Source organism: Suillus plorans, assembly GCF_016647745.1.
Source record: "Suillus plorans strain S12 chromosome Unknown HD556scaffold_1, whole genome shotgun sequence".
NCBI lineage: Eukaryota > Fungi > Basidiomycota > Agaricomycetes > Boletales > Suillaceae > Suillus > Suillus plorans.
Window position 1 is genome coordinate 70,961 of NW_024537385.1, and position 26,166 is coordinate 97,126.

A 26,166-nucleotide genomic window follows, 5' to 3' on the forward strand; every position below is an offset into this window, starting at 1 on the left:
GCACGTTGCCGACCATCGGGAACGAAGCGACAGATAATGGTGGAGCATTCGAACCAACGCTTTGCTTCATCAACCACGGATGCACTGAGGTAGATGAATAATGTGTCAGCATACATCCCATGAGATATTCACTGACTGAAGACACTCGAGGCCAGTGTTGTACGCTGTGCTCAGAAGCCACTGACGCTCGTCCAGAGGATAGAGCTTTCCGTATTAATAAGTGAGCCAGGATACACTGCGAGACCGGAATTTTACCAGTTCACCGCCGTCCCTAGCGTCGCCGTGCTCCTCCAGGACAGCGATAGCTTGATCCACGTAACCAATCGCCTTGGATCGATCGGCACCTGTCGCTCTTGTCAGTAGTATAACACACATCGCTCGTAGCCAACGAGCAAATTTCTCCAGGGAAAAATGTCCGCGGGCCAAACACGCATGAAGTGTGGCCTACAACGCAAATCAAGTTGAGGAATCGACGACTTCCGCGCGGACCTACCTCTAGCGCTGTGAAAAGGACTAGGTTTGGTTAGCATGAATTTGATCGCGAAGTTGAAAATGATATCTACCGTGTATGGGACAGTTTTTGTCTTCCCACTAGGAGTAACATTGAAGAAGTCATGCGCAGAAAGAGCTATTGTGTCTCACTAGAGCGTCCGCGAATGCCTCGTACGTCTCCAACGAATCGCGATCAGAGCGAGATGCTTCCTGCATGTAGAATAAGTTGTCTGATTTGCTAATGAGGGAATTATAACGTTCCTCAATGGTGGCCAAGACCGTGGTCCAATCTGATAGGTGAGATGCCGCTTCGACTATGAAAACTCGTAAAATCTGCAAGGATGATTCAAGTCGAGGAAGGTCTTCTTGTGATACCTTCTCTTCTCGCAAAACCTTGCTAATACGTTGTAATGATTGATTGATGTTGTTGAACAAATCGCGGTATTTTCCAGACTGAAATAAATCAGTAGAAGGTTTCGAAAGAGGATCTTGACGTACATCGATCGATTCTGTCTGCGACCGCAAACGTCTGAAAGACATAACTGTGCAGAAAGTTATGGCCGCCGTAGTCTTCCAGGTAGGATTGAGGGTACATACCACGGCCCGAAGCGGATGCAAATGAGGCATTCACCAAGTAAATATAGATAGCTTGGTCCACGTCTACAGTTGCGTGTAGAGCGTAGAGTTCGAGAAGCTGCGTGATCTGATTAACCCCAGGAAAATAGTTGTCAGAAAGTCACTGACTCGTCTCGCTGCGTCAAAGATGTCAGATATTTGATCTTCTCTGTTTTCCCAATCAGAACAAGCTTGGATAGCACAATTATATGCAGTCCTCCAGAGCCAGGATACATCTCGTGAAAGCATAGCTGGCTGTTCACATGATTCTGCAATAGTCACCGCTACCACCGTGTTAGAATACCGTGAGTGGTCCCATAAATTTCGACCAACCAATGTTCAGGTGGTGAAGTAATGCCGCCACTAAACGGTTCCTGATACGATTTCAGCCAGTATCTCGGTGCTCGACGCCACAAAAACGCACAAATCGGCAGCAGGTTCTCCAAGGAGTTTCACAATAAGCCTGGTAATACATCTTACCAATGTCATGGCTTCAGTGCTGTTCCCCACGTTCTCTCGGAGGTTTAGCGTTTCCAGAAGAGCCTTCAGCACGTTTAGAAGAAGATTTTTCATGTCCAAGTCATGTGCAAGCCGGCAGGCCAATAAAATCATCTTGCGATCGAAGTTCGCGGCGTGAACCATATTGCGTATTGTATTTATCGCTGATAAGTGACCGACCGATTAGAGGCGACCACCTGTGCTTCAGAATGGAGATACCTTCGTCTTCCAGTCCTGAAATTAGAATAAAATGAGATAAAATCACGCTATGAGGCAATGCCCTTGCAGACCTTGATGAACCGCAATAAGAAACTTTACATATTGTGTCGTGGCTTCTGTGTCAGGACAGCGGCGGATGATGGACCCCGCGTGAGCGTAGTCCTTTTGCTTAAGATGCGCTAGGGCAGCCTTCCGAAAACACTTTGAGCTGCTGACAGGGCCTAAACTTGTAAATATAGAATGTGTGCCACAGGTGAACCAATCCGCAGCTTCGTTCCATCGCCCCGCATGGTAATGGCGATCACCGTATTGCCATAAAAGCTATAGAAATGTTTGAAAATTCCGGTATAATTCAATGAGCCGAATGGAGCATCCACGCACAGTGATGCAAGCTGTGGCCGGAGCTTTGAGAAGCTCAAATTCCACGTCACGTAGTTCTACACAGAAAGGAAAGTAATTCGCACAAAGCCGTACGACAACAAAGTTAGAACAAGACCTGCCTTTGAAAGATGCATGCAGATCTTGTATGGCTCTGTCGTGTTTGTCATCTTTGGAACAATGGAATATGAGAGATATGAGAAGCCTTTCCACGGCGTCTGGGCTCCAAGAGCACTGCAAGGCACGATGAAGGCAGTACTGAATTGTACTCGTGACTAATTGGCTACGCCCACATTGAATCAAAAGAACACTGCACCGTATCGGACGACTTACTGATGCTGAGAAAGTGTCCGAAGTTCCTGTAGGACACTTTGAAACGTGATATGAGGAAACGGAACATATTACAGCATTCCCATAAACTCACTCGGTAAGATTGCTTTCTGAATATGTCAGGTTGTCAATGATGGCTTGTAAAGCTAATGAAAGAACGTGAGTAAGCCAACTCGCCACTATATGTGGAAGATGCCGGTCCAGGAAAGTTCACCTTGAAGAAGAACAGTATCTCCAGCTTTCCGCCGCTTTATGACAGCCAACTTCATCCATCGGAGTTGCTGGTATTCGGAGCTTACCTACAGGAACGTGTGTAAATGCCGCTTGAGCATGTCACTGGCAGTACTGTGCTTACGTTGTCTACAGAAGAATCGATAGTTGCAATAACTTCTTCTAGCGCGGTTTCCGCTCTGATCAAATTCTCTGGATCCTGGGATGATGACAAGAAGTAGCCACGGGCTAATAGGGGGCCGATCTGAGTCCTGTTGTATTGTAGAATGGAGCCAAGTTTACTTACCCAGACTCCTGAGAACCGATCTCTGACTAGAGTTCAATGAGGAGTGACTAGTTGACTGAAAAGTGCTCACCTTGAGCTCAGCGAGCCCGGCATTGGCCGTACAATCCAGAGGCTCGATGACGGAAAACGCCTTCTGCATCCATCGAATAGCCTCGTTAGCCTTACTTTCTTCTGGTGTCAATTTGTTATCCTGATAGCAACTTCTCAAAAGTGATTTGCCAATGTCAAGAAGCTTAGTCGCCAGCGTCTCTCGCTGAAAATGTTTACCATGAGAAGTTTTGTTGACTGAATGGGACTTACGTCATGATTTGAAAGGAGCACGAGCCGTCCGTCATTCTCTAAGAGGACAATTAGAGCGGTTCATATCAAAAAAGGACTCAGGGACAACCTGTGACTTTGTCAGCCATAAAGGCCGCTAACCCTTCATTTCCTTCCCTCCAAGCCTATTTCACGAGGTCCTAAATATATCAACGCCTCTACATCACGAGGATTAGAGTCCTCACTGCTTCCATTCTGGTTGAGAGGTAGACAGCTGTAACACACGCCCTGGCTTGCTGATTTGTGCCACTCGTGTCGTCAATATTTCTCAGCGCTTCTTCATACTTTGAGAGAAATTTAATAACGAACCACCACTAGCAAGAATATATCACCTTCGCCGCACAACTCAGCACGCCCGATGCAGTGTCATTGTGGCCGAGTTCTGGACCCGTGGACGCAATGTTGATATTTGGAGATACGAGATATGATTGGGCTCAAAACACACCGGACAGGGTTGCGCCAGCCTTACTCGCGATTTGAAGAATATGTAATAATGCTGATAGAACATAAATGAGCGACAATCACGCAAGAATTCTGATCTTCTCCCAACCTTCAGTCTCAGGCTTAGGTTCTAACCCTGCTTCCATGAGGCGAAATCCAGCTAGCCGCACTGGCAAGCCTGGATTAAAGTGAGACCAATCATAGAAAACAAAGAAGCATACAAGCGGCGACGACAACGCGGCTGTCAGGTGCAGAGCCTTGACGGACCGCACCGGACGCATTCCACAGGCTGACACCTAAAGCGAGACGCTTGGGTTTCATGTTTGTTCGCACAGAAGCCGAAAATGATACGAACCTTCCTGATCAAGGAAATCTGATAACTGGCTCTTTTTGCTCGACTTTAGGCGCTGTTCTGTGAATGTCTGTGCAAGCGATGCGATCTTATGTAAATCCCTCGTTATGGTTTCATCCCTGGTAGTTCCGTCCTTTAGCTTTGGTTTTGTCTTGATCAAGAGTTCTTGGGTTACAGTGGGAAACGTTAGATGTATGAATGCGTCTGATGGGAGCCGGAGATTGATACCTTTTATTTCGTCATAAAGTTCCTGTGGACTCCGAGCCCGACTCTTCTTCCCTCCAGGGGACATAACACTATTCTGAATCCTGATAACAACACGGGAGTAAAGGCGTAGAAGCGCGTCTCGTCACAACGTAACGCGTACCGTGGCGTGACAAAACGCGTTCAAATCAAAGTTGTAACTCCAAATCCGGTCGGTTAACTTGACCCTTTTTCTGATTTTTTTTTTCGAGTTTACCCCTTCAAAAATTATTTTAGAACTTCGCTTACGGCCGCCTTGTTGCTGCACGATCAAACACAGACAATGGAGCTGGATCACAAGCCTGGTGTGGAAGAGATCAAAGCAGCCGCATGGAGGGTTCGTGTTATTTTGCATGGAACGTCGAAATGATGGTATATCGTTGGCAGGAGGCTCGCAGAGACGGGATATTCGCTGGCTTGACGTCGGGCCTGGCAGGAGGTAAGTTTTGATATTATCATTGTCCCTTACACGTCCGATAACTAATGCTTGCGTCACAGCATTAGTAGGCTCCAAATTTATGGGCTTTGGCCGGAATAAAACTATTATCAGTGGTGCTTGTGAGTCAAGAATCATCGCCCATACTAAGTCATGACTGATATGAAATTCGATCGAATCGAAACGAACTTGTCTTTAGTGACGGGTTTGTTATCCGGTTACTTCTTCACCCAGGCTTTCCTGTCCTCCAACATGGCTCAATTGAGATCAAAATATGTCTCATCAGACACTGAAACCGACCCCTGGCCCCGCAAATAATAATTCGGAAGGCCATCATTATTAACCTGTGAGTTGGCAGTCGTACATGGCATTTGTATCAGGCGTCGAAATCTGTCAAATGTAACTCCAAATGGCCTACACGCTATTACTAGGCGTGGTAAGGAACAAGTCCGACATGAATCGTCGATGCTTTTGTGTGACGGAAAAGATCCATGCGTATCTATCAGACCGGTATCCGTCTGATTCATTGACATTCAGATGCCTACACATGCCATTCTGGTTGCAGTGATGGGCTACTCCGGGATGAACGCTAAAAATTCTCGTATGAAGTTAGGTTGTCTCGTCACACCCGGCGAAACCTATTTCTGAGCTGGACCGTTCCATTACGGTGAGAACCAGTTCCAGAACTTAAGTCTGTTAACAATGAGGACATAGGGGCACAAAGTAATGGGAAATGGACGTGTCGGACGGACACGGAACCTCATCCGTGACAATTCCACGCAGATCAACTCGTACTTATAGCAGGGACATCAAAAGTCTTGCGAGCGATCTGTAACAGGGCTCCGATGACAGGGTGGACCGCGGAGTGCGGAACTGAGCATGATCAGGCATGATACCGTCATTTCTCACTGACCTATGCGGGAAAAAGATGGCTTCTGCGCACATGCACTTCCAGACTCGGAAGATCATTGGCATCGAAATTTTAGGCTGTTTCGGTCATAGATCTGTCAGGCCGCACCAATAACATCACAGTTGCCAACTTGCCGTTGTTAGTAGACTTGATAAGTACATCACATCAGGTTCATATAGCTTGCAATTGGTTCACAAGTAATCCCACGAGTTCCGACGAGTTCGGAACTCGGAAGTTCGAAGTAATCATTCTTTCTCGTACAGTAGTAGCTAACTATGAGGGTAATGTAATTTCTTGATCTCTGCTAACAGAACGTGGAAATGTAAGTGAAATACAAATGAAAATGCCGAGAATGTATGTCAGTGTCAATGAATGAATGATATTGCGTGCAACGAAATGATATGGCCAAAGTGCTAAGTAAGTTGAAGTTCGATGTGAAAGGGGAACCGATGAGATGCAATAATTGTGTGCAATAAACAGAAATGAGTAGGACTATCTGCCATAAGACCAATTATAAGGATATACGGGTGATTCCCGCTGACTAGAAGCTGAGTAAAAAAGGACGCCAGGTGGTCCTGCGTTGGCGAAAGGAGCCGACGGAACTGCGTTTTCCCGTAAAGGAGGTAATTGCAAAGAACTTTCGCCATACGAAGGAGGACGAGCAAGCTTACGAGACCAGACAGCATCATGTAGATGAGGAAGAGGCACCGCTCGCACGTCCACATGGATTTCGTAAGGGCTGACAGACTCGGACTGAATGTCCTGTGGCATGTATGATGGGGGCGGATTAGATGGCGCAGATGAAGGCTGAGGCTGATAGCACCGCAATCGGGCTTTGCGGCGGACTCTTTCCTCTTCCGCTGCATAGTCAGTTGATGACCCAGCAAGCGAATAATAATAAAGGTTCTACCACGAATGTGAGACAAATTATTATGGATTAGGGTGAAAGCACATACTTGAGGGACGTTAACGGGTCCTTCCGCACAGTACGCAGCCACCAAAGTTTGCGGGCGTGTATCACCTTTGTGGGACTGGTTGGACTGTGCGGTCCGTACCGAGTGTGGCGATGATGATGATAACGACATCTTGGCGAAGGACTGCAGAGATTCAACTGGCGACGCCGAATGAGGGGCAGCTGGATAATTGGTTTCCGGAATTTGCAAAGTCATGCCAGTGGGACGCTTCAAGGGCGGTAACCCGTGGAACGATGACGAAGTAGGTGAGAACGCATCAGCAGCCGAGCGTTTCAAACCGGGTGCAAGGCAGGGCGAGACAACGGGATTTGGTGGTGTCACGTGGTAAGAGGAAGAATATGTACGAGGATGAACGGGTTGCTCAGGCGAAGTCGAACGTGCCCGATGCGATGTCGAGTGACACCTCCACCTGTAGGAACGAATTGGTGCTGCGGACATCGGTTGAGTATGGCTGTGACGAGGCGTCCGATGCCGGGTGCGAGTATGACGCCATCTACGACACTCCCTTTCTTTGGCGTGGACGAGTCCCCTCAATAAGTGCATCCATGAATCATACGTTTTCTTGGAGATGTAAAGATTGAAGTCGATTCCCATCAGAAACTCCTTCTCCATTCGGGAGATTTCAGCCAATTCGATACCAGATACCTCCGACCAAGTCTTATTGGTGTACGTGTTGCTAGAATAATACTTGAGAACACAATGACGTAAATAGGCACATTGAACTCACTCGTCAAGAAATTTATTTGCCATCATGAGCGCGGCGACTGCGATACGAAACTCACTTCCCGGTAAACCAGCGGTGAAACGGTTACGTTCCTTGAGTCGCCATATGTAATGGAGGGACAGGACGATCACCGACTGGCTGACCTGGGTAGTTTCTAGCAACTTTTGCATGAAAGACACAAAGGTAGGTGTTGCAGCAAGCTGAAGAGAGGAGGTGGCGGCAGGAATCTCAGGGGAGTAGGGAGGAGTGAGGGGTTGGGTAGATGTAGAGCTCGACAGTGACACAGAGAACCATAGGTAGCATATCATTTCGCAAGTTTTCTCTGCGATATAATGTGACGATCTCTTCAAAGAGTCGTCAAACCAATCAATTGGCCGAGGGACATCTTCAGCAGGCTTTTGCTGAAAGGGATGTAAGTGCTGGTCCATCTCATGCGCAAATGGTTTAGGTGACACGTTCGCGACGTGTACGGGTCGCGACCAGGTGGACGCGTCCTGAGTACGCGGAGGTGTTACTTTAACTAGATCAAAAACTAATCGAGACAACAAGAGCAAAAATCACGTACTGGGATGCATATAGGATACCTGACGATCAAAGTGAGCAATGGGGGGCAAGGACGTCACCTGTGGTGCACCGAGCCTTGGTAGCGAAGCTGACATTGGGGGAGTCAGGAGACCTGTCTGTCCTAAAGGACGCCAAGCTGACCAGGTGGCTAGGAGTTCAGTGGGGAGTGAGGGACGTGATGATGAGCCCATTGTGCAAGGAGTTAAAGGTAGAGATGGTGGAGTATAAAGGGCCATGAGGAGAAGAGAACTTCAGTTCGGGAGGACCAGAGATAGAGGTGTCGGGATCATGAAGATATATAAAAAGGAAATGTCGTATGTATTGCTTGAAGGTGTAAAATTGGCGGACATGGTTGACATATTCCGCTTAGAGACAAAAACAGGGGATACCGTGTCTAGCCACCCGGAATGCTAAGGGTTGAAGTGAGTTGATTGAATTGGAAGAACCTACAAAATTGTAAGCGCCTCCGAGCCCGCTTCGTAGTCTTTAGTAACAGTTCGCGCTCCGTTAGATCTTGGACGTTTTTTTGTTAAGATTGACTTACCCGTCAAATTTGTCTGATTTTCACAGATTTAACCTTAATTACTTGACTAACATTTTCATCGGCATAAACGGCATGGGGGAATCCCCAGGGATTCCCCATAGCCTTACCACTAACCACTTTCCTATTTTAGTAATACATAGTCACATGACTAACTTCCAGAACTCATTCAAAGACTCACTATAAAAATTTACTGACCGCGGTCAACTCGACTCTCCTTTGTTCATACTACTAGCCATGATCTCGGTTTCGGCACCACGTGACTTGGCGTCTGCCAACCCGGAACTTCCCCTGTTCCACTTCTTTTGCAGAAATTACTAAATTCGGCACGCGGCAATTTCGTTGTTTTTGTAAAATAATAATGATGACAGCCTCCGGTACAAGTGCTCATTGTCGCCGATCTGAATCCCAAGTCTACATTGTTAGGCTAACCTGTGCGGAGTAATCACCAATCACACCGAGAATCAACTCTAAAAATCAGTTTGTAGTATTGTTTTCATCAAGCCCGCGGTGCTCTAGCTGTGACGTGAGATTTCTGCTGAGAAACTACCAACGATCCATAGCAATGGCATGCGACTTCGGAAAGTGATTATACTACCTTCAAAGGCGGTAAGTTTCCGGACCTGGTTCATCCAAAACAGTCATTTCTATTAATTTTACAGTCACCCCTTCTCCCGTGATTGAGTCGGATGCTGTGTAGATCGGGCACAGCACAACCTGGACACACCAATTACCCTTTGTGTTGAAAATGGGGGTCCTCCTCAACATGAAAAAAAAAAGTTCTGGCAGAGGTAACTTACGGTAACGTGGAGGTTGAAATGGATGTGAGATGTCATGGTAAACGCTCGCGGCAGAATTAACCCCTTGGCTGTTTCTAGGAAACTATATAATATATATGCAAGGTTCAATGTGACATGGAGTACCACCTTTGATCAAGGGTGGCCCAGGTAATGCCATGCCGTTTCCACAACAAAACATCCGATTCAAATCACTTACTATGGATAGCACCAAGATAGCTACAGCATGCCGTGGCACGCACACTCACAGTCCAAGCCCCGAGTAGCGATACGAATCTTCTTGGTCAACCACGCGTGCCCAAAGTGAAATATCATAAGGTTACTACAAAGGCTCAACAAAAGCATTGTTTTCATATTGGGTGCCTTGTGGCGCACAGCCACCAGTACTTGACCTGAAAAGAAAAAAAAAAACAGATAAGATAATATTAATATAAGATATCGCCGCGTCAGGCCAGGCCAGGCCAAGCCACGCCGCCCATTGTCCGTAATTATAAGCTTAGCGATGGCTCTCAGGGAGTGTTTCAGGAGAATTCGACCATGTTCCACATAGTACACGATACAGGGAGACGGGATCAGTGCACGGGCTTTTCTCACTATTGACACCTTGTGGCTAAGGTACGTGAGGGTACAAATAATTGTTCGTCACGGAAGGCTGTTTTACATTTGGGGCGTGAGTTGGCTAATGTAGCACATACGTTCTCGCTTGATTGATGAAGCAGAGGCAGGTGGCAGGTACTAGTGGGCGGCGGTTAAGCAAAGATGGTAAGTCGTCAAACGCTAATATCACTTCTCTTCGATATCAAGCCAGCCGCAGCGGCAGGCGATGGCTTAATTGAACGTAACTTGATCCGGTAAGCCCATTAGACAGCAAGTCCCCGCACGGCGCCATCTCCCTGATTCCATGATCAATTGGCACAAGTCGATTACTTAGTGATTTCCATGCGCCAGAAGCGGACAAAGTGGCGTACATACGAAGATTTGGACCCAACGCCGCATCATGGACTTTCAGCGGGTTTGCTGTACTGAGTCAGTGTCCCAGAATCAACGGCAATCTACTTATAGGCGCTCCCCAGTGAACTTTCACTTATTTGGCAAACAGCCATGGCACTATCGCTACGCAACGGGCTCACCGGCCCAAGTTTGACGTCTTCTCTGCCGCATGCACATGAGTCTGTATGACTGTCACGCGTGATCCAGCCCATGGAGGCGAGCAAACCGTAGCCAAGTAGCCCGGGACGCAAATCACAGAAACCATATCGACATTTGACAATGCCACGTTCAATCATCGGCCCTGTTTGGCTGACAACGATATTTGCCGCTACTTTCCGCAGCTCACGCCAAATGGATCCTACGCTTGTACCCATAATCACCGAGGCATTTCACTGTCGCTAAAATGACATCTTGGTCGAATTTCGCCCGCGAAATGAGGGTGGACCCGTATTTTGAAATATCGGTCGAAATGGACTTTGTGAAGGATGCGCGGCTTCGGGCTGCACATGGGTTCCGCTGTAAAAAGTTTCCGAGCGAGAAGCTGCCATTGCCGTTGGTGCTATCCATAGTGGCAGGCCAAGCCAAGCCATTCCGGATCTGAGTATAAACAAACCTTCCCAAACTCGTGAGTCCATGACCCTGCGGTGTCATTATACATTTGATGAACGCAAGGAAAAGGACACTTTTGATATTCGGCTGTGGCCATTGATCTAGCGGTAACGAACAAGTGACAGGGCTCATTTCTGGATGATAGAACCACGGAGGTATCTTACATAGTAGACGAACTAGTACCTACTCAGTATGTACTACTGTAACTCTGTAGTCAAATGTTAGGAAACTAAAAAGCTCAAAAACGCCACCAAGTAAGGTTCTGCACCAACGCGGCTGTTGGCCATGCTATCGGCGTTGAAAACTTCTTACCAAGAATATCAGCCGGTGTGTGCGTTTATTTGAAACAGACGATCCGAAACTATTCGCCTGTGACCTTGAGAACCGTGCCACGAGCAAGGCCGTTACCCCATCCATGGGAGTGGGCGCACAACTCAAGGCTCAGTTAGCCATAGTCTTTAGATACTAACGGCTTACTCCCAAAGGAGATACTTCTGTTATGCTCCAAACTGAATAGTCAAGGTGACGCACTGTATTCCCGAAATTCCCACATAGATCAGCATGTGCGATGTCGTCAGTACTAATATTTAGTGTTCCGGTGTTCGCAGAAGTCACATCAGACTATACTAGTAAGTAGAAATATAGAGGCCATATGGATTCGAGAAACTGAGTTCCAATACTATGAACAGTTGTAGTAATTACATACACGTGTTCGTGCATAGGTACTACTATGATACCAGGGCACGTGGTATCCAGACTAAGGATATCAGAACAGTTGAACAAAGGTAATGCAGCGTTTGAGCGGTGCACGTACATTCTGCCCACAGTGCGGCGAAATCGTGAGACATATGTAGGCGACCCCGTTATTTACGTGTGGGAGATATCAACGTGTACAGGCGCACGTTTCGTAAAAAAAAAATGCGGATCTTGCAGTCACCGGTTACTCTCAGTCCGCAAAGGGCCATCCAAGAACCGGTCCGTACAACGTTGACAGTCCGTCTTGGGCGGGGTATTGGCCAGGGCGACCCAGTCCTATACAATGATTTCGCAGTAAGTACGTATATGCAACGCACCTAATCAGACCTAATCAGGAATTGCCTTGCAATGGAGGGACTGGAGGCAGGCCGCGGCATCCTCTTCTAAGCAGCTGTACTTAGTGTGTCAAATTGTAATCAGAACCAAGTGTCCTCGATGTAAAGTCCTTGAGGCCTTGAGGAGCCATATTGAAACGTTCATGCAAGGGCCCGAAGGCAAACCCGAAGTCTTCGCCCAGGTGTAGTAGTAGAGTGGCGCCGTGTCGTGCCATTGACTTCATTTCAGGTAGATGCACATAATGAGCGCACCGGCTGCCTTTGATCGACGAGACCAGGTTCTAGAAGGACAAGTCGTCGATTCTAATTTACTGTGGTGGGTTTAGGGAGAGACCAAGCATGCTTGACTCGTCTGGAAGTGGCGTGGGATCGCAATTCAACCTTGCAGTCGTTGTCCGCCGCATTCACATACTCGTAGGGCGACGAGCCCGCTCTCTGTCTTTTCACACAATACCCGCCGGGTGGTTTACTTGCAGGCCAGTTACCTGAAGACTCGCCAGATATTCTGTTTGAATAGTTTGAACTAATCACGTTTCGCTCGCTTTTGTTCAATCTCTTCACAAAGCACGTTGAACGTAACCAGGCCAGGGCCCTGCCGCTGCATACACCAAATATCACCCGACATTCACCTATCGAACGCTCACACAACACCCCTTTAATTGCTCATATCTAGACGGAGCCATGGCCATCACGTTTGGCTCCTTCGATGGAGTGTGCAGCACGGCTGCTCTCGTCATTTGTCCATTGATGGGCACCTCTGGAGAAGGCGTAGAGCCCACTTGCTACTCACGCAACGTTCAAATCGGCCAGACCCTCATCTTTCAGCCTTGTATGTATTCCATGACCATGAATGTGGTGTACTCACCGATCAAGGCTGACTTTTATCCGCTTAGCTACATGTTTTGTTCACATCGTCGCAATAATCATGACTGCAATTATGATCTACCATATTCGCTCAAAGTACACTGCAGTGGGACGAAAAGAGATTGTGATGTTTTTTTGGATGTACATGGTCATCGAACTTCTCGCAATGTTCCTAGACTCGGGAATCATACCGACTTCAAACGTCAGCTATCCTGTGAGTTATTATGCAAAATCATGTGATGATCTTATACCAAATGTACGTAGTGGTTTGCTGCAGGTTATACAGGTCTAGTAGCAGCTGCCTATTGCTGTCTGCTCATCAACGGCTTCGTTGGATTCCAATTCGCTGAAGACGGGACGCCTCTCTCTCTTTGGCTCCTTCGGATATGCTGTTTCGCCGTCTTCGGAGCATCATTCTTCATCGCTATCGCCACCTTCAAATCTTTTGTTTCATTCTCCCCAACGAAACCTATCGCGCTCTTCGTCATTTACCTCATCTGGCCCATCCTGTGCGTCGCCACATATACTATATTACAGCTCGTTCTTGTATTCCGGACTCTTGACGACCGCTGGCCCCTCGGCGACATCATCTTTGGAATATCGTTCTACGCGATCGCTCAAGTTCTTCTGTTCGCTTTCAGCGTCACCATCTGTGACGCTATCAAGCATTACTTGGATGGCCTGTTCTTCTTCACTCTGTGTGTTTTGTTGAGTGTTATGATGGTCTACAAATACTGGGACAGTATCACGGTGCGTTTATTTGCCAGTCATCCGTTTCACACATCCTTATATAACGTTTTACACAGCGTGAAGACCTCGAGTTCTCTGTTGGATCTAAAGCTGCTGTTTGGGAAGTCAAGGACCCACTTCTCACGGCTTCAGCCACAACTCCCGGTACAGACTACGAGGAGGACGCATCAAGCTACCATGCCGGAGCTGCGAGCCTTGTGGGCGGTGTTAGTGGTACACAGTATTACGGCGGCAAGCAAGCATATGGTGCGCAGGGTGGTTACGGACAAGGAGGCTATGGTGGCGCGCGAAGGGCTTATCCACCAACATCTGAAGGCTATTGAGGACTTTGAAAAGGACTATTACGCAAACGTAGATATGGACGACAGTGAATTCACGGTACTTTCTACAGACACTAGCTTTAATTCACTCTCATGATCAGGAAGCTTACGAGTGAATTGGTCATGCAGATAGATACTCCAGACTATTTCGGAGCGTGCGGCCGCCTGATGACGATGATCTCGCAGGACTCGGATATTGCTCTGGATATCTAGATGAGCACAGATCTGAATATAGATGGAACTTATCTTGAACGTTTCATGCATCGAATCGATGATCACGCCACTTTGCAGTCTGGGATCAAGTGCGAACGCATATATTCCGTACACATTCAATTATATGCTTCGAATCTGATGAACGCGCCGTACCGTCGTAACAGACAATGCGCTGAATATCGAGGGCGTTAAGAATATGGATCAGGCTGTACGCGGGCTGTTCAGATCGCCGTCGTTGACGATATTATATTATTGTATTCTATACGTACGTGTTTCCTTGGAAGATTGCGGCCAAAGACTTGTTAACGACCCCATGCAGCGATGTAGTCCCTGTCAACTTCCGATGATGATCAGATGCGGGTGCCGGAGATGCACCACCATCTGCTTGGCAAGACCACCCAGAGTCCGCAGCCTCAGTGCGTCCGCAGTGCGCACTGCAGTTTGGGTATCGGACCGAGTGAGGGGCTGTCAATTCTGAATTCTCAATAGGGGATGGGGATATGATACAAGGTGATGAGTCTACGAAAAAGGATATATGTAAGGTGTACCTTGAAACAGAGCTACGTTCATAACACCTTCATAAACCCCATGATGAGATATGATCTCATGTCAACGTTGTGCATAACATCGTTGCAAGTCTCCTTTAGAGAGGTTACTTTTCATGGCTGAGGCTAGCCCCCAATGAAAATTTAATATCTTGCATAGGGTTCCGTCCGGGGCTACTATATTTGATCGTCCACCGTCGCATGCTACGCCCATCAACCGCAAGAAAGTGTCGGCACTTGAAAAGCTCGATGGGATGAATACACCGATCGCGCACTTGTGCCATGTTTGTATTGTAATTTGAAGATGGTGAATAGATTATCAAGGGGCAGCCATGTGCATGATGCATGAGTCGTGACGATGATGTCCTTGTGCTGCGTATGAGTAAGACTCTCCGCGCTATACGCCGGCAGATCCATAGCGTTGGTAAGGCCTCGGCCATCAATGACAAGGTACCACCGGTATGCAGGTTTGCATGCAATCTGCTTCCAATAACCTTGAACAGTTTTTCCAGATGCTGTCACAAGATCGAGCCATCGACAGCTTACCTCGTAAGTAATACTGAAAGGAACAGCCACGAATTGATGTGTCCGTTTTGGATAGCTTCGACGAGCTCCTCGAATGCAAAAATAACACCAGCGGATGTGTCAAAATGGCATCTAGTCTTTTGGAGGTGCTGTGCATCCGAGACTATGCGTGCATTGTCCGATCTAAGGCCTAGGCCGCAGAACCATTGTCTTTTGGAAGGTATTTAACCATTTTGTTTCAGGTGACATCAATCACTACGTACTGAGAACAAGAACAGGGATCCGATCTCGAAACGAGACACTTAGTTGCGATGGTTGTTGTATCGCGTCGTTCAAGACGAATCGACTCCCATATTAGAAACCACTATTTCTTCACGTGCTGGAAACGAACAAGATGTCTTAGCGCTCGAGAACAACGCTGCGCCTTGATTATACCTGTCCATCGCTTAACAATGAAGACCTTCGATGGGGTAGGGCAGGGCGGACCGCCTGGGAGGCTCGTATCAAGACAAGCCTGAGTCTCTCACAACTCGAATGTGGCGTTTATTCCGAGATAGCTTGAGTCAACGACTTCAAAGTGGGGCAAAATACTGCATTTGACATAACAAGCTAATCAGTCTGCGTATGAGGAAAGCAATGAACAATCACTGTCTATCGCATTTTCAACTTTCCATAGTCGTGTCGCCGTCGGGCCATGACCGAAAAAAAGACGAAAGTTAGAGGTGAGTCATATAAAGCTCAAGGTTGCGATTGATCGAGTATAGCTGTGACAAGCATAACAACCACATTCGATCATTCGACTGCTCATGGCTTTCGTGGGCAGGAGGAGGTCGAGCTCAAGTTCGAACTGACCGTTGGTACTTTGCATTGCACAAACATCATAGGTTGATTTTTCAACACGTGACTGACGCATGGGGTTTGTTACGGCCGCTGATATCGATAGCCGCTGGTCTGCATTCTCAAGATCTCAAACTCTCAAGTCTAGCAGCGGTAGATGAGGAAAGCTAGGAGCTTACAGCACTAGTGGGTCACTTTTGTACTTGAACACATCTCATATCAATTAGTAGTAAATACTGCATTTGCTCATTCACACCGAATACTAACTGACTTTGCCCTCTTGCTAGCAGCTTGACTGCTCAGTTGACTTTGAAACCGGCCTATGTAACATATGGTAACATTTGCATCTCTGCCGACTTCTGTAGGTGCCGATTAAGCGGCGCGGTAGAAGTGATGGTACGATTGCTGACGAGACAGGATGAATAGTTGAAACGCGGCGTTTATCATTATCGCACCCACACTGGAAACCGGCCAAAATTCAACCAAGTCGGGCCACGAAATCTTTATCTACGAGTTACTCACCATTCAAGTACTCAAGTTCGCCATTCACCGACCCCACTTTCCTTCAGTATGACCGTAGTCTCAAATAGTCCCACCATGTGGCCGTCTATCGGATTTGATCGCGCTGAAAGCTATTATACAGGTTCGTGAAGCAAGCCGGTTGATGTTGGCTCTATCATCGACTTTTTAATAATTTGGTTCCGCAGTTGTGTCCACTGTTGCGGTAATATACGACTGGGGTGAGCAGGACATGGGTTGCCACTAGTTACCAAGGAAGTTGCTGATGTTTCCATGCTACTCCTAAGTACTGACATTCGATCAAGAGGTAGGTTGATGCCATTGCCAGAGCCGCCGTCTCATCACTAATGGTTTTGTAGGTTGAACTAGTTTGGGTGAGTATAGTACTATGTTAGAAGTCCAAGGGCAACTGAATGATTTTCGATGTGAACTCGAAATAGAAGCGACGTTGGTCCGTCATGAGTGTCTTATATCTCGCTGTACGTACCTTAACAAGTTATAATTGGCAGTGCGCTTAACTTACGACATTCCAGTTGCGCTATGGTGGAATAATATACGCTGTGTACGTTTGCAAGGCCAACACGATAGCACTGTACTAATAAGCCATCTCTCGTAACCAGCCTTGATGTGCCGGGTGTGTCTCCCATTCTTCGTGTCTTCTCACATATACCAAACTGTGGCATGTAGCAAATATCACGACACTCTACTTGACAGATGCTGTGAGTAACCTGAGCAATGGGTGCCATTACCGTCCAACTCACAATTCTCTCATGTAGGGGTGAGTGACATTCTCGATATTGTTAATAAAATGTAACATGTGAACAGCTGTAAGACTGGACTTAGTCCCCTGTAATGCTCATTGCTGATTGCATTTTTCAGGCATTTTTTTCGATTTCCAACAATGGTGGGTGTTTATCATCGCAAACATCATCCTGGGCGGTGAGCTACTTAGCTTTATTACACCGCTATTATTAACTTGGCTGAAATACCATGCTAGTGATCATGATTTTTCGGTTGCATGCCATGTATCAGCGATCGAGAAAGATGCTGATCTTTCTCGTTGTATTCTTCTCTACCGTGACGATCATCAGCGGAGTAATCACGGTAATACAAAGCACACATCTTACAGCAGGTAGGCTTCGATAATGCACGAAGGGCTTCAGGAAGGTTAGGCTCACAAGACAAATAACAGAGGAGCTCGTCCTCTCTGGTATTTATCAGTGCGATTACGAGGGAACTAGCCTTCCTCTATCAGCCATCACTTGGATACTCGGCACTGTATGGGAAGTTCTCGCATTATATCTTTCAGTCAGGATTGCTATGAACCATTTCCGTGAACGACTATCGACAGGATCGATTATTGAGGACTGTTTCACGGTGTTAATAAAAAGTCATGTATTTTACTTTGCAAGGTGAGCTCGTGACTTGAGCGACTTATCGTTTTAATGTTGATGTTCTGTATGTTCCAGCTTTGTTGCCGTTGCTTCCTTCCGCATTAGCTTCATCTCTCCAAATTTACCGGTGGGCCCATCCGTTACTGACTCGCATCCATCTGACTGCTCCTCGATTGTGCAGAACGAAAGTTCTGCGGGAGCTGAGCTTTATTACGCTGTTGCGCTACTTTCCTCGCTCTTGCAGATGTTTTTACTGGGACCGCGCCTCGTGCTCAGCGTTCGAGAACACAGCGCTAGGCTCGTGAATAACTTCGACGAAGCAACTGGCGTGACTACACTTGCCTTCCAGCAGAGTGCAGTCGTGTCGACTGGTGGTGGTGTGTAGTAGGGGAAGATATTGATATCTTGGCGTTGACGTATTGTAGGGAGGCTGTTTGGATTTCGGAGTTTCATCATGGTACTGATTGATATGTTTGTCCAATTATGTTTGAGAAATCGCCTCGCCATATGTTTTCATACACATTCAATTATGCTTCGAATCTGATAAACACACGTACCGTCGTAACAAATATTATGCTGGATATCGAGGGTAACGGCAGTATGGATCAGGCTGTCCAGATCGCTGTCGTTGACAATATTATCATATTCTATACAAGCGGTCGCTTTATTACAAAAGCAGACTTGTGCACGCTATATTTGCGCTGTCTTTCTTAGCATTTCCTCCTGCAAATAAGCATAACGTATCTCAACGGCTTTTGACTCGGGATAGTGCAGTATATAGTTGACCACGAGTAAAAGGGTCTGTTGTAAGATTGAGAACTGTGCGAGAGAGAGAGACCTAGGCTGGCAGCCATTGGAAATAGTCGCAAAAGAAATTGTTTGCAATTCACTGTCCAACTGGAGCGGTAAGGATAAAAAGAACACGCAATACGTGGAATGCAGCGGTTCCCGAGATTGTTGAGCAATTGCACTTCGAGAATCGACGACGTAGAGCTGTTATTGTACTCGTACAGTTCTCACCAAGCCCTTTCCCTTTTCGACCGAGAGGTTGCGTTGAATCGCGCACACGCAATTTATCTCGAGATCCAGTCGATGACGAGGGATTCCGGACACAGTAAACATTGCCAAGTAACCTGGTGTTTATCCAGGCGCGTCAATGGGCGCGTGGTCTGCTTCTTTTACGATGTAATAGCAATCAGCGAATCTTTTAGCATTTCATTCAATGTACCATCATCCTACACTCACGGTAGTCACCGGGCAGCTCGAGTGTCTAGAATTTGATCGTTGAATTCGTCGACCAATAGGTTTCGTGACGAAAGGAAAGTAAGTCTGTGAATTGCCTCAATATTCTCAACAGGGAATATTTTGCGGGATGATATAAGTCCATGAAAAAGGTGTCATACCTTGTAAGTTATACTGGAAGGTACATGATTCAGATGTGTCCGTTATGACGAGCTCCTCGAACTTGAATGCAAACAATAACACCAGCGGATGCGTGATGTAAAATGGACAGCAAGTCTTGAGACGATATATACATGCGTTGTCCAATCTAGGCCAAAAAATCATTGAATTATTCGAATGTTTTGTTGCAACTTGCAACTACGTTGCTGATTTGTCAACACGTGACTGACGCGTCGCGTTTATCCAGGCAAGCACGCACAAATATTCATAACCGGTATAAATATCGCGGGGTATCCTGGAATCACCCCGTCGAATATCTTGCCAGCATTACCCTACATTCAACGATATTCTGCCAACATTATGATTTCTACTACCTTCTACGTTGCTTCACGTTTCACCATTACGGCCTTAATCTCGGTATCGTTCTTCGAGGAAACGGTTCTCCGTCCAATCCGATCTGGACCAAGGAAGGGTACCGCCGGCCTCGTCGTGTCGGCATTCAAGTCGACAATTATCTTGATCCTAGCTGCCGATGAGGCCGCTTCAATGTATCTGAGCAACGATACCAGTGGATCCTCCACTGGTGGGCACGGTCCCGATGCAGCACCAAGGCTGCTGGGAACGACGTGCCCAGCGTGCAAGTTACATCAAGGTACTCCGGATCGTCACCCACCCGCGAATTTCGTGTTGCCAGTTCCAGCCCGGAGGTCTTTTCTACAGTCATCTCCATCTTCAGTGTCATCGTCACCTGTATTCAGATCGACGATATCACACAACATAACTACTCTCGATTTGTCATACTCAGGCAATTGTAAACGCCTCTCCATCACATCAAATACTACCCTTGTAGCCTGCGACGACGACCGCTTGAAGGACGTCTTGCTACCACCCTCATTGTCATCGTCACCTGTATCCATATCAACAATGCCCAACGACATCACTACTCCGGATTTGCCATATTTCGACAACTGTAAGCGCCTCTCCATCACATCAGATACTACCCTTGTAGCCTGCGACGACGACCATTCGAAGGACGTCTTGCTACCATCTTCGTTGTCATCGTCACCTGTATTCAGATCGACAATATCGCACAACATCACTACTCTTGACCTGTCGATCACATCAAATACTGCCCTGGTAGCCTGCGACGACGACTGCTTGAAGGATCTCTGGCTACTATTTTCATTGTCATCGTCACCTGTATTCAGATCAATGCCCAACGACATAACTACTACCCTCGATTTGTCACATTTCGCCAATTGTAAGCGCCTCTCTATCGCATCAGATACCACCCTTGTAGCCTGCGATGATGACTCAAAGGTCATCTTTTCTGACAAGGTACGGAGTATCATATCTAACTTTTCATTGCCTAACATTTGGATCACTCCAGGACAACACTATACCACAGCCTGGGGTGCGAGCACCAGCGCACGCTACAGATAATGTCCGCGTTGATGTCCCAACCCCAAGTACAACCATCGACATTATTAGCCCCTTCTGTACGCCGTACATTCAGCCACTTGTCCTACTAGCCGACAAATGCCGGACAACGCCTACGTGTACTACTAGCCATTCTGTTCCTGGATCCGTACACCTCACGGATGCCCCGCTTCAGACGACGAATTCCCTCCATAGCAGTCCATCCGTAGTCCCCAAGGATGACTTCGTACACTTGGAGGGCGTCTTCACTGGCACTGACGAAGCATTAGACACCAAAGACGTCGAACACCACATCGACACCCTGCCCCCATGCATGCCAGCTCTCATCGCCAACAATGGTCTCGTCATAGAAAATGCTCTCCCTGTCGAAAATGCTCTCGCCATCCGCAATGTTCCCTCTCATCCGCCAAACTTTCGGCCACTTGCTCCACTCAATAGTTTCCCAATGTCATCGTCTACGAAAACTGACACTAACCCTTCTGAATCCGCCCGACCCACTGACGTGCTAGCTCACAAGACCAAGGCTGCTGCCTCCTGGCTAAAGCCCCTGATACTCGTTACTAAATATGCCGCTGATCGACTCATCCCTCTACCTCTCACAGCGCTTCCTGAGAAGTCGCGCCCATATAAACTGAAGCAGCAGAAGGTACGGGCATATTCATCATCAGGCTTGGCATGTCACTCATCATACTTCGTTAGCGCAAACCTGCTAGATCTTTGCGAATGGACTCTGCTTGCCACAGCATCGTGCGTTCTCGCCTCCGGCGACACGCCCACAGGATCGGTCGGTCATTCCTTTTCAAACCGTAATTGCTTATTGATTTCGGTACTACTAGTCGGCCACCTTGCGCAAGTCTGCAAACAGATTTGTGCCGATCAATCATCCCTCATGGACGGCTGGGTCACTGCCATGGCGGAGGTGGGGCTCACCTCGATGCTGGTCGGCGACCACCGGAAGTCGCCAGGATCGCAGCTCCCTCTTACATTAGACACATTTTATGTTTTAGAGCCTGGTTCGCGAATCAAGGCCCGTCTTGCGTCACTTCGCCATCGAACAAATGCAGTCGTGGCCACGATTCCAGCTACCACCACTTTTCCACCTTTGCTACCCCGGCGAGACACTTGCTGACACCTCTAACGTTTTACGCCCCTCCATTGCGGCTTCACTAATACTTACAACACTGACAACTACCGCCTACTGACAACAAACACTGCGATAGCCCACCAAGGTCACAGGCCACACATACCAACGAGAAAATACGACGCCATCATGACATGCATCATGATACTAACACCATGACACTATCAAGCGAGACCGCTCTCATGAACGGGCTACGACGCTCAGACAAAGACCGTTTCCCGATACTTACGACAGACAACGCCTATCACCACGGTTCACAACATTCTGGACTTGCTCAACACAGGCCACAAGCTGACGAGAAGAGCACGATATCATCACGACCATTGAATGACATGCATCACGATAGTAATGCCACGGCACTACCAAGCAAGACCACCCACGACACTCAATTTCGCGATACTTACGACGGACAACGCCTATCACCACGGTTCACGACATTTCAGACTTGCTCAACATAGGCGACAAGCTGACCAGAAGAGTATGACATGCATCGCGATACTAACGCCACACCACTGGCAAGCAAGACCACCCACGACACTCAGACAAACACCATTTCACGACACTCACGACAGCCAACACTCACCTCCATAACACAACGATATCCATGACGCTACGAAGCCATCAGAATGTTTCGCGAGAACTCACGCTACCACGATACCATCAACAAGGACCACTTTCCGTTGCTCACCACTAATCTCATCATGACCCACGTCCCAGTCATCATTGGCAAATATGATGCTGACAGCGAAACAAATTTCGACTTTTAGAGACCGTGTAACTTCATCAGTTTGCTAATCATGCTTGACTCGGATATCTGTATTACTTGTTTTCCTGACTCGCACTGCCTACTCTACGTCATCTTGTATTTACTGAATAATCCTTGATGATAAGATTCCTTGCCTCAGGCTGCTCACGTATCTTTGGAATGAATGTCATGATTACTCGCGATCGGATTCGTCCACGGAGATTGAAAAATACTTTTCCTCTTAGAGCTATTTGCTGTGCCGCAGTACTATCAACACAAGTTGTCGACCCGGCATTCTCTTGACATTGGTTTCGCTTAGGCTGTCTGCCACCTGCTCCAGAGGTTACCACCAAATCGAACCGTTTTTGATAGCCTACTGGCAGGCCAAAGAGTGAACCAGAATCTTTCTTTCAAGGATAAGCTTCATTTATCGAGCCTTGCCAAGTTGCGGCCACTGGCATGCCTCAGACTCCGAGGGCTACCAGTCATCATCATCTAATTCGATTAAAATTCGATTGCAGAATTCCTATGATGTTGTACGTCCGAGTCTGCTTCCGGTGGTGGGACTTGGAGGAGTCAGGTCGATCTAGGCCTGTATTGTTAATGAATTGATTATTCCGCTGACGCCTTGGAAAAAACTCGAGTCCTGATATCCCTGACAGCGAGCTGCAACACGAATAGCTTTTTGAGACAGTATTGTCATTGATAGGCCAGTAACTTCACCTTGATTTCATACAACAATAAACTCACTGCATGCACAGCCAATCCGAGAGCTGATTCGAGTCCTGGATGTTCCGATCATAGGACAGCATCATTAGCAGTCCACCTCGACTTCGCCACACACCGACATTATCCCTCAAATAGGACGGTGTTCTCAAACGAGTTGCAATTGTGAAACCAAAATTATGGGGATGGTAGCTATTATGCAAGTTTGTGAAACAAGTCAGATGTGAATGTCGCCTGCAATGATCTTACAGCATTTCCCTGATCCGTGCCAGCCGCAAATTACAAGAAGCTCTCGAGAACGGCATCACAGTCGTACGTGCACGGTGCAATCGCTGATAAATCCATCAAAACAGGTTTTTGAAATGCGGTGTTTATATCGCGCCCACAGCGAAAACCAGCTTCAATCAAGTCGGGCCCCGCGATGTACTATATCTACGAGTATCAGTACTCACTATTCGGGTATTCAAGTTCGCCATTCACTGACCCCAACTCCCTTCAATATGACCCTAGTTTTCAAATAGTCCCAACATGTGGCCGTATATCGAATTCGATCGTATGGAAAGCTATTATGTAGGTTCGTAAAGCAAGCCGGTTGTTGTTGGCTCTATCATCGACCTTTTAGTAATTGGTTCCAGTTGGGTCCACTGTTGTGGTGATATATGATTGGGGTAAGCAGGACACGGGTTACTAGTTGCTGAAGAAGTTCCTGATGTTTCTGTGCTACTCTCAAGCTCTGACATTCGAACGAGAGGTAGGTTGATGTCATTGCCAGAGCTGCCGTCTCATCACTTACGGTTTTGTAGGTTGAACTAGTCTGGGTGAGCGCAGTACTATGTTAGAAGTCTAAGAACAACTAAATGATTTTCGAACTCGAAATAGAAGCGACGCTGGTCCGTCATGAGTGTCTTATATCTCGCTGTACGTACCTTACCAAGTTACAATTGGCAAGTGCGCTTACCTTACGACATTCCAGTTGCGCTATGGTGGAATACTATATGCTGTGTACGTTTGCAAGGCCAACACGTTAGCACTGTACTAATAAGCTATTTCTCGTAACCAGCCTCGATATACCGGGTGTGTCTCTCCGACTCTTCATGTCTTCTCACATATATCAAACTGTGGCATGTAGCAAATATCACGACAGTCTACGTGACAGATGCTGTGAGTAGTCCGAGCAATGCGTCCCATTACCGTCCAACTCACGATTCTCTCATGTAGGGGTGAGTGACATTCTGGATATCGTTGATTAAATGTAACATCTGAACAGCTGTGAGATCGAACTTAGTCCCATATAATGCTCATTGCTGATTGTCTTTTTCAGGCACGTTTTTCGATTTCGAACAATGGTGGACATTTACCATCGCAAACATCATCCTGGGTGGTGAGCTACTTGGCTTCGATATATGAATAGTGCTATTAATTTGGCTGAAATATCATGCTAGTGATCATGATCGCTCGGTTGCATGCCATGTATCAGCGATCGAGAAAAATACTCATCTTTCTCGTTGTATTCTTCCTTACCGTGGTGATTACTAGCGCAGTAATCACGGTGATACAAAGCTCGCATCTTACAGGAGGTAAGCTTTGGTAACGCATGTAGGATTTCAAAGTGTCAAACTCATGAGACAAATAACAGAGGAGCTCGTTCTCTCCGGTACTCATCAGTGCAATTACGAGGGGAATAGCTTTCTTCTATCAGCTGTCACTTGGATACTCGGCACTGTATGGGAAGCCCTTGCATTGTATCTTTCAGTCCGTATTGCTATAAAGCATCTCCGCGAACGACTATCGACAGGATCGATTATTGAGGACTTTTTCACGATGTTAATAAAAAGTCATGTATTTTACTTTGCAAGGTGAGCTTGTAACGTGAGCGACTTATTGTTTTAATGCTGAAGTTCCGCACATTAGCTTTGTTGCTGTTGCTTCCTTCCGCATTAGCTTCGCCTCTCCAAATCTACTGGTGGGCCCATCCGCTGCTGGCTCATATCCATCTGACTGCTCCTCGATTGTGCAGAACGAAAGTTCTGTGGGAGCTGAGCTTTATTACGCTGTTGCGCTACTTTCCTCGCTCTTGCAGATGTTTTTACTGGGACCGCGCCTGGTGCTCAGCGTTCGAGAACACAGCACTAGGCTTGTGGTTGACTCCGACAGAGCAACTGTCATGACTACGATTGTATTCCAGGAGTGCACACCCGTGTCGACTGATGGTGGTGTGTAATATAGGAAATACTCCATGACATTGACATCTTGGCATTGGTGTATTACAGGGAGGTTGAGAATGCTGTTTGGATTTCGGAGTTTCGCCATGGTACCGTACGATTGATATGTATATATTTTCAATTATGTTCGAGAAATAGCCTCGCCATATATTTGGCAAACCCAACACGTGTAGTAAAATGTGACTGGCCAGGCGTCCGCGTCAGCGCCATCCGTAAGGCATAATCAATGAAAGCTAAGCAGCAGTGTCATCTTATCTTTGAGAATGTCAATTAGCAATTTCACATATCTGGGGAGCATGAATAATATCTAAACTTACCAGAGGCATGTGAGACTGATGGGAACCTTAGAAACACACAAGTGTGTTGCTATATGTCTGAGGGAGTGGTGTTCAACGTTCAACATGCGAGGTCGGCTCTCACAAGCTTGTGGCGCGGGAAAGTGTCCGCATAAGGCAAGTTCAGACTTGGGGGATTTTGTCATCATC

At 47.1% G+C, this 26,166-nt stretch overlaps 8 protein-coding genes across 8 annotated transcripts; 5 read left to right on the forward strand and 3 right to left on the reverse strand.

Moving 5' to 3' along the window:
- Positions 1-105: 105 nt before the first annotated feature.
- Positions 106-3,492, reverse strand: HD556DRAFT_1223242 (uncharacterized protein; the record flags this gene model as incomplete). Its single annotated transcript, XM_041296869.1, has 17 exons — positions 106-204; positions 256-444; positions 494-513; positions 564-591; positions 643-698; positions 750-1,001; positions 1,090-1,186; positions 1,237-1,391; positions 1,441-1,481; positions 1,532-1,769; positions 1,896-2,145; positions 2,305-2,512; positions 2,627-2,678; positions 2,747-2,831; positions 2,888-3,007; positions 3,120-3,334; positions 3,435-3,492. Coding segments are annotated over 17 exons (2,163 nt in total), but the record flags the coding sequence as incomplete, so codon positions are not given.
- A 213-nt stretch (positions 3,493-3,705) lies between these two features.
- HD556DRAFT_1722 (uncharacterized protein) lies at positions 3,706-4,519 on the reverse strand. The gene is made up of 5 exons (XM_041309796.1): positions 4,389-4,519; positions 4,164-4,325; positions 4,030-4,104; positions 3,918-3,977; positions 3,706-3,863 (listed from the first exon to the last, which is right to left on the reverse strand). Exons 1-5 carry the CDS (start codon positions 4,450-4,452, stop codon positions 3,802-3,804), a joined length of 423 nt encoding a protein of 140 aa, XP_041167434.1. The 5' UTR covers positions 4,453-4,519; the 3' UTR covers positions 3,706-3,801.
- Positions 4,520-4,560: 41 nt separating this feature from the next.
- Positions 4,561-5,046, forward strand: HD556DRAFT_1686 (uncharacterized protein). Its single transcript, XM_041309784.1, has 3 exons — positions 4,561-4,575; positions 4,641-4,842; positions 4,902-5,046. The coding sequence occupies exons 2-3, from the start codon at positions 4,734-4,736 to the stop codon at positions 4,994-4,996; spliced, it is 204 nt and encodes a 67-aa protein (XP_041167435.1). The 5' UTR covers positions 4,561-4,575; positions 4,641-4,733; the 3' UTR covers positions 4,997-5,046.
- An 864-nt stretch (positions 5,047-5,910) lies between these two features.
- Positions 5,911-8,525, reverse strand: HD556DRAFT_1315452 (cyclin-domain-containing protein). The gene is made up of 4 exons (XM_041301127.1): positions 8,013-8,525; positions 7,451-7,961; positions 6,706-7,399; positions 5,911-6,655 (listed from the first exon to the last, which is right to left on the reverse strand). The coding sequence occupies exons 1-4, from the start codon at positions 8,245-8,247 to the stop codon at positions 6,242-6,244; spliced, it is 1,854 nt and encodes a 617-aa protein (XP_041167436.1). The 5' UTR covers positions 8,248-8,525; the 3' UTR covers positions 5,911-6,241.
- Positions 8,526-12,402: 3,877 nt separating this feature from the next.
- Positions 12,403-14,179, forward strand: HD556DRAFT_2281 (chitin synthase III catalytic subunit-domain-containing protein). The gene is made up of 4 exons (XM_041309954.1): positions 12,403-12,868; positions 12,933-13,117; positions 13,168-13,653; positions 13,710-14,179. The coding sequence occupies exons 1-4, from the start codon at positions 12,721-12,723 to the stop codon at positions 13,974-13,976; spliced, it is 1,086 nt and encodes a 361-aa protein (XP_041167437.1). The 5' UTR covers positions 12,403-12,720; the 3' UTR covers positions 13,977-14,179.
- A 2,261-nt stretch (positions 14,180-16,440) lies between these two features.
- Positions 16,441-18,678, forward strand: HD556DRAFT_1923 (uncharacterized protein). Its single transcript, XM_041309853.1, has 13 exons — positions 16,441-16,454; positions 16,511-16,736; positions 16,801-16,833; positions 16,900-16,919; positions 16,972-16,986; positions 17,053-17,091; positions 17,146-17,174; positions 17,233-17,246; positions 17,300-17,335; positions 17,492-17,551; positions 17,610-17,744; positions 17,805-18,024; positions 18,082-18,678. Exons 2-13 carry the CDS (start codon positions 16,664-16,666, stop codon positions 18,389-18,391), a joined length of 984 nt encoding a protein of 327 aa, XP_041167438.1. The 5' UTR covers positions 16,441-16,454; positions 16,511-16,663; the 3' UTR covers positions 18,392-18,678.
- A 979-nt stretch (positions 18,679-19,657) lies between these two features.
- On the forward strand, positions 19,658-22,146 carry HD556DRAFT_2670 (uncharacterized protein). The gene is made up of 4 exons (XM_041310072.1): positions 19,658-20,745; positions 20,798-21,493; positions 21,547-21,631; positions 21,684-22,146. The coding sequence occupies exons 1-4, from the start codon at positions 19,768-19,770 to the stop codon at positions 21,974-21,976; spliced, it is 2,052 nt and encodes a 683-aa protein (XP_041167439.1). The 5' UTR covers positions 19,658-19,767; the 3' UTR covers positions 21,977-22,146.
- A 1,841-nt stretch (positions 22,147-23,987) lies between these two features.
- On the forward strand, positions 23,988-25,680 carry HD556DRAFT_1435502 (uncharacterized protein; the record flags this gene model as incomplete). The annotated part of the gene is made up of 11 exons (XM_041305443.1): positions 23,988-24,033; positions 24,095-24,127; positions 24,191-24,210; positions 24,263-24,277; positions 24,339-24,377; positions 24,433-24,461; positions 24,520-24,533; positions 24,781-24,840; positions 24,902-25,036; positions 25,096-25,315; positions 25,371-25,680. 11 exons carry the CDS (start codon positions 23,988-23,990, stop codon positions 25,678-25,680), a joined length of 921 nt encoding a protein of 306 aa, XP_041167440.1.
- Between the last annotated feature and the right edge of the window lie 486 nt (positions 25,681-26,166).

Coding starts and splice junctions, on each gene's coding strand:
- HD556DRAFT_1722 (XM_041309796.1), bottom strand. CDS start 4,452: ATGTCCCCTGGAGGGAAGAAGAGTCGGGCTCGGAGTCCACAGGAACTT. Junction 4,326..4,388: donor ACTTTATGACGAAATAAAAG/GTATCAATCTCC, acceptor CTGTAACCCAAG/AACTCTTGATCAAGACAAAA. Junction 3,864..3,917: donor ACCTAAGCCTGAGACTGAAG/GTTGGGAGAAGA, acceptor ATGTTCTATCAG/CATTATTACATATTCTTCAA.
- HD556DRAFT_1686 (XM_041309784.1), top strand. CDS start 4,734: ATGGAGGGTTCGTGTTATTTTGCATGGAACGTCGAAATGATGGTATAT. Junction 4,843..4,901: donor GACGTCGGGCCTGGCAGGAG/GTAAGTTTTGAT, acceptor CTTGCGTCACAG/CATTAGTAGGCTCCAAATTT.
- HD556DRAFT_1315452 (XM_041301127.1), bottom strand. CDS start 8,247: ATGGCCCTTTATACTCCACCATCTCTACCTTTAACTCCTTGCACAATG. Junction 7,400..7,450: donor GCAAATAAATTTCTTGACGA/GTGAGTTCAATG, acceptor GTATTATTCTAG/CAACACGTACACCAATAAGA. Junction 6,656..6,705: donor GACCCGTTAACGTCCCTCAA/GTATGTGCTTTC, acceptor CATTCGTGGTAG/AACCTTTATTATTATTCGCT.
- HD556DRAFT_2281 (XM_041309954.1), top strand. CDS start 12,721: ATGGCCATCACGTTTGGCTCCTTCGATGGAGTGTGCAGCACGGCTGCT. Junction 12,869..12,932: donor GACCCTCATCTTTCAGCCTT/GTATGTATTCCA, acceptor TTATCCGCTTAG/CTACATGTTTTGTTCACATC. Junction 13,654..13,709: donor AATACTGGGACAGTATCACG/GTGCGTTTATTT, acceptor CGTTTTACACAG/CGTGAAGACCTCGAGTTCTC.
- HD556DRAFT_1923 (XM_041309853.1), top strand. CDS start 16,664: ATGACCGTAGTCTCAAATAGTCCCACCATGTGGCCGTCTATCGGATTT. Junction 16,737..16,800: donor CGCTGAAAGCTATTATACAG/GTTCGTGAAGCA, acceptor TTGGTTCCGCAG/TTGTGTCCACTGTTGCGGTA. Junction 17,552..17,609: donor CGCAAACATCATCCTGGGCG/GTGAGCTACTTA, acceptor ATACCATGCTAG/TGATCATGATTTTTCGGTTG.
- HD556DRAFT_2670 (XM_041310072.1), top strand. CDS start 19,768: ATGATTTCTACTACCTTCTACGTTGCTTCACGTTTCACCATTACGGCC. Junction 21,494..21,546: donor ATAAACTGAAGCAGCAGAAG/GTACGGGCATAT, acceptor ATACTTCGTTAG/CGCAAACCTGCTAGATCTTT. Junction 21,632..21,683: donor GCGACACGCCCACAGGATCG/GTCGGTCATTCC, acceptor CGGTACTACTAG/TCGGCCACCTTGCGCAAGTC.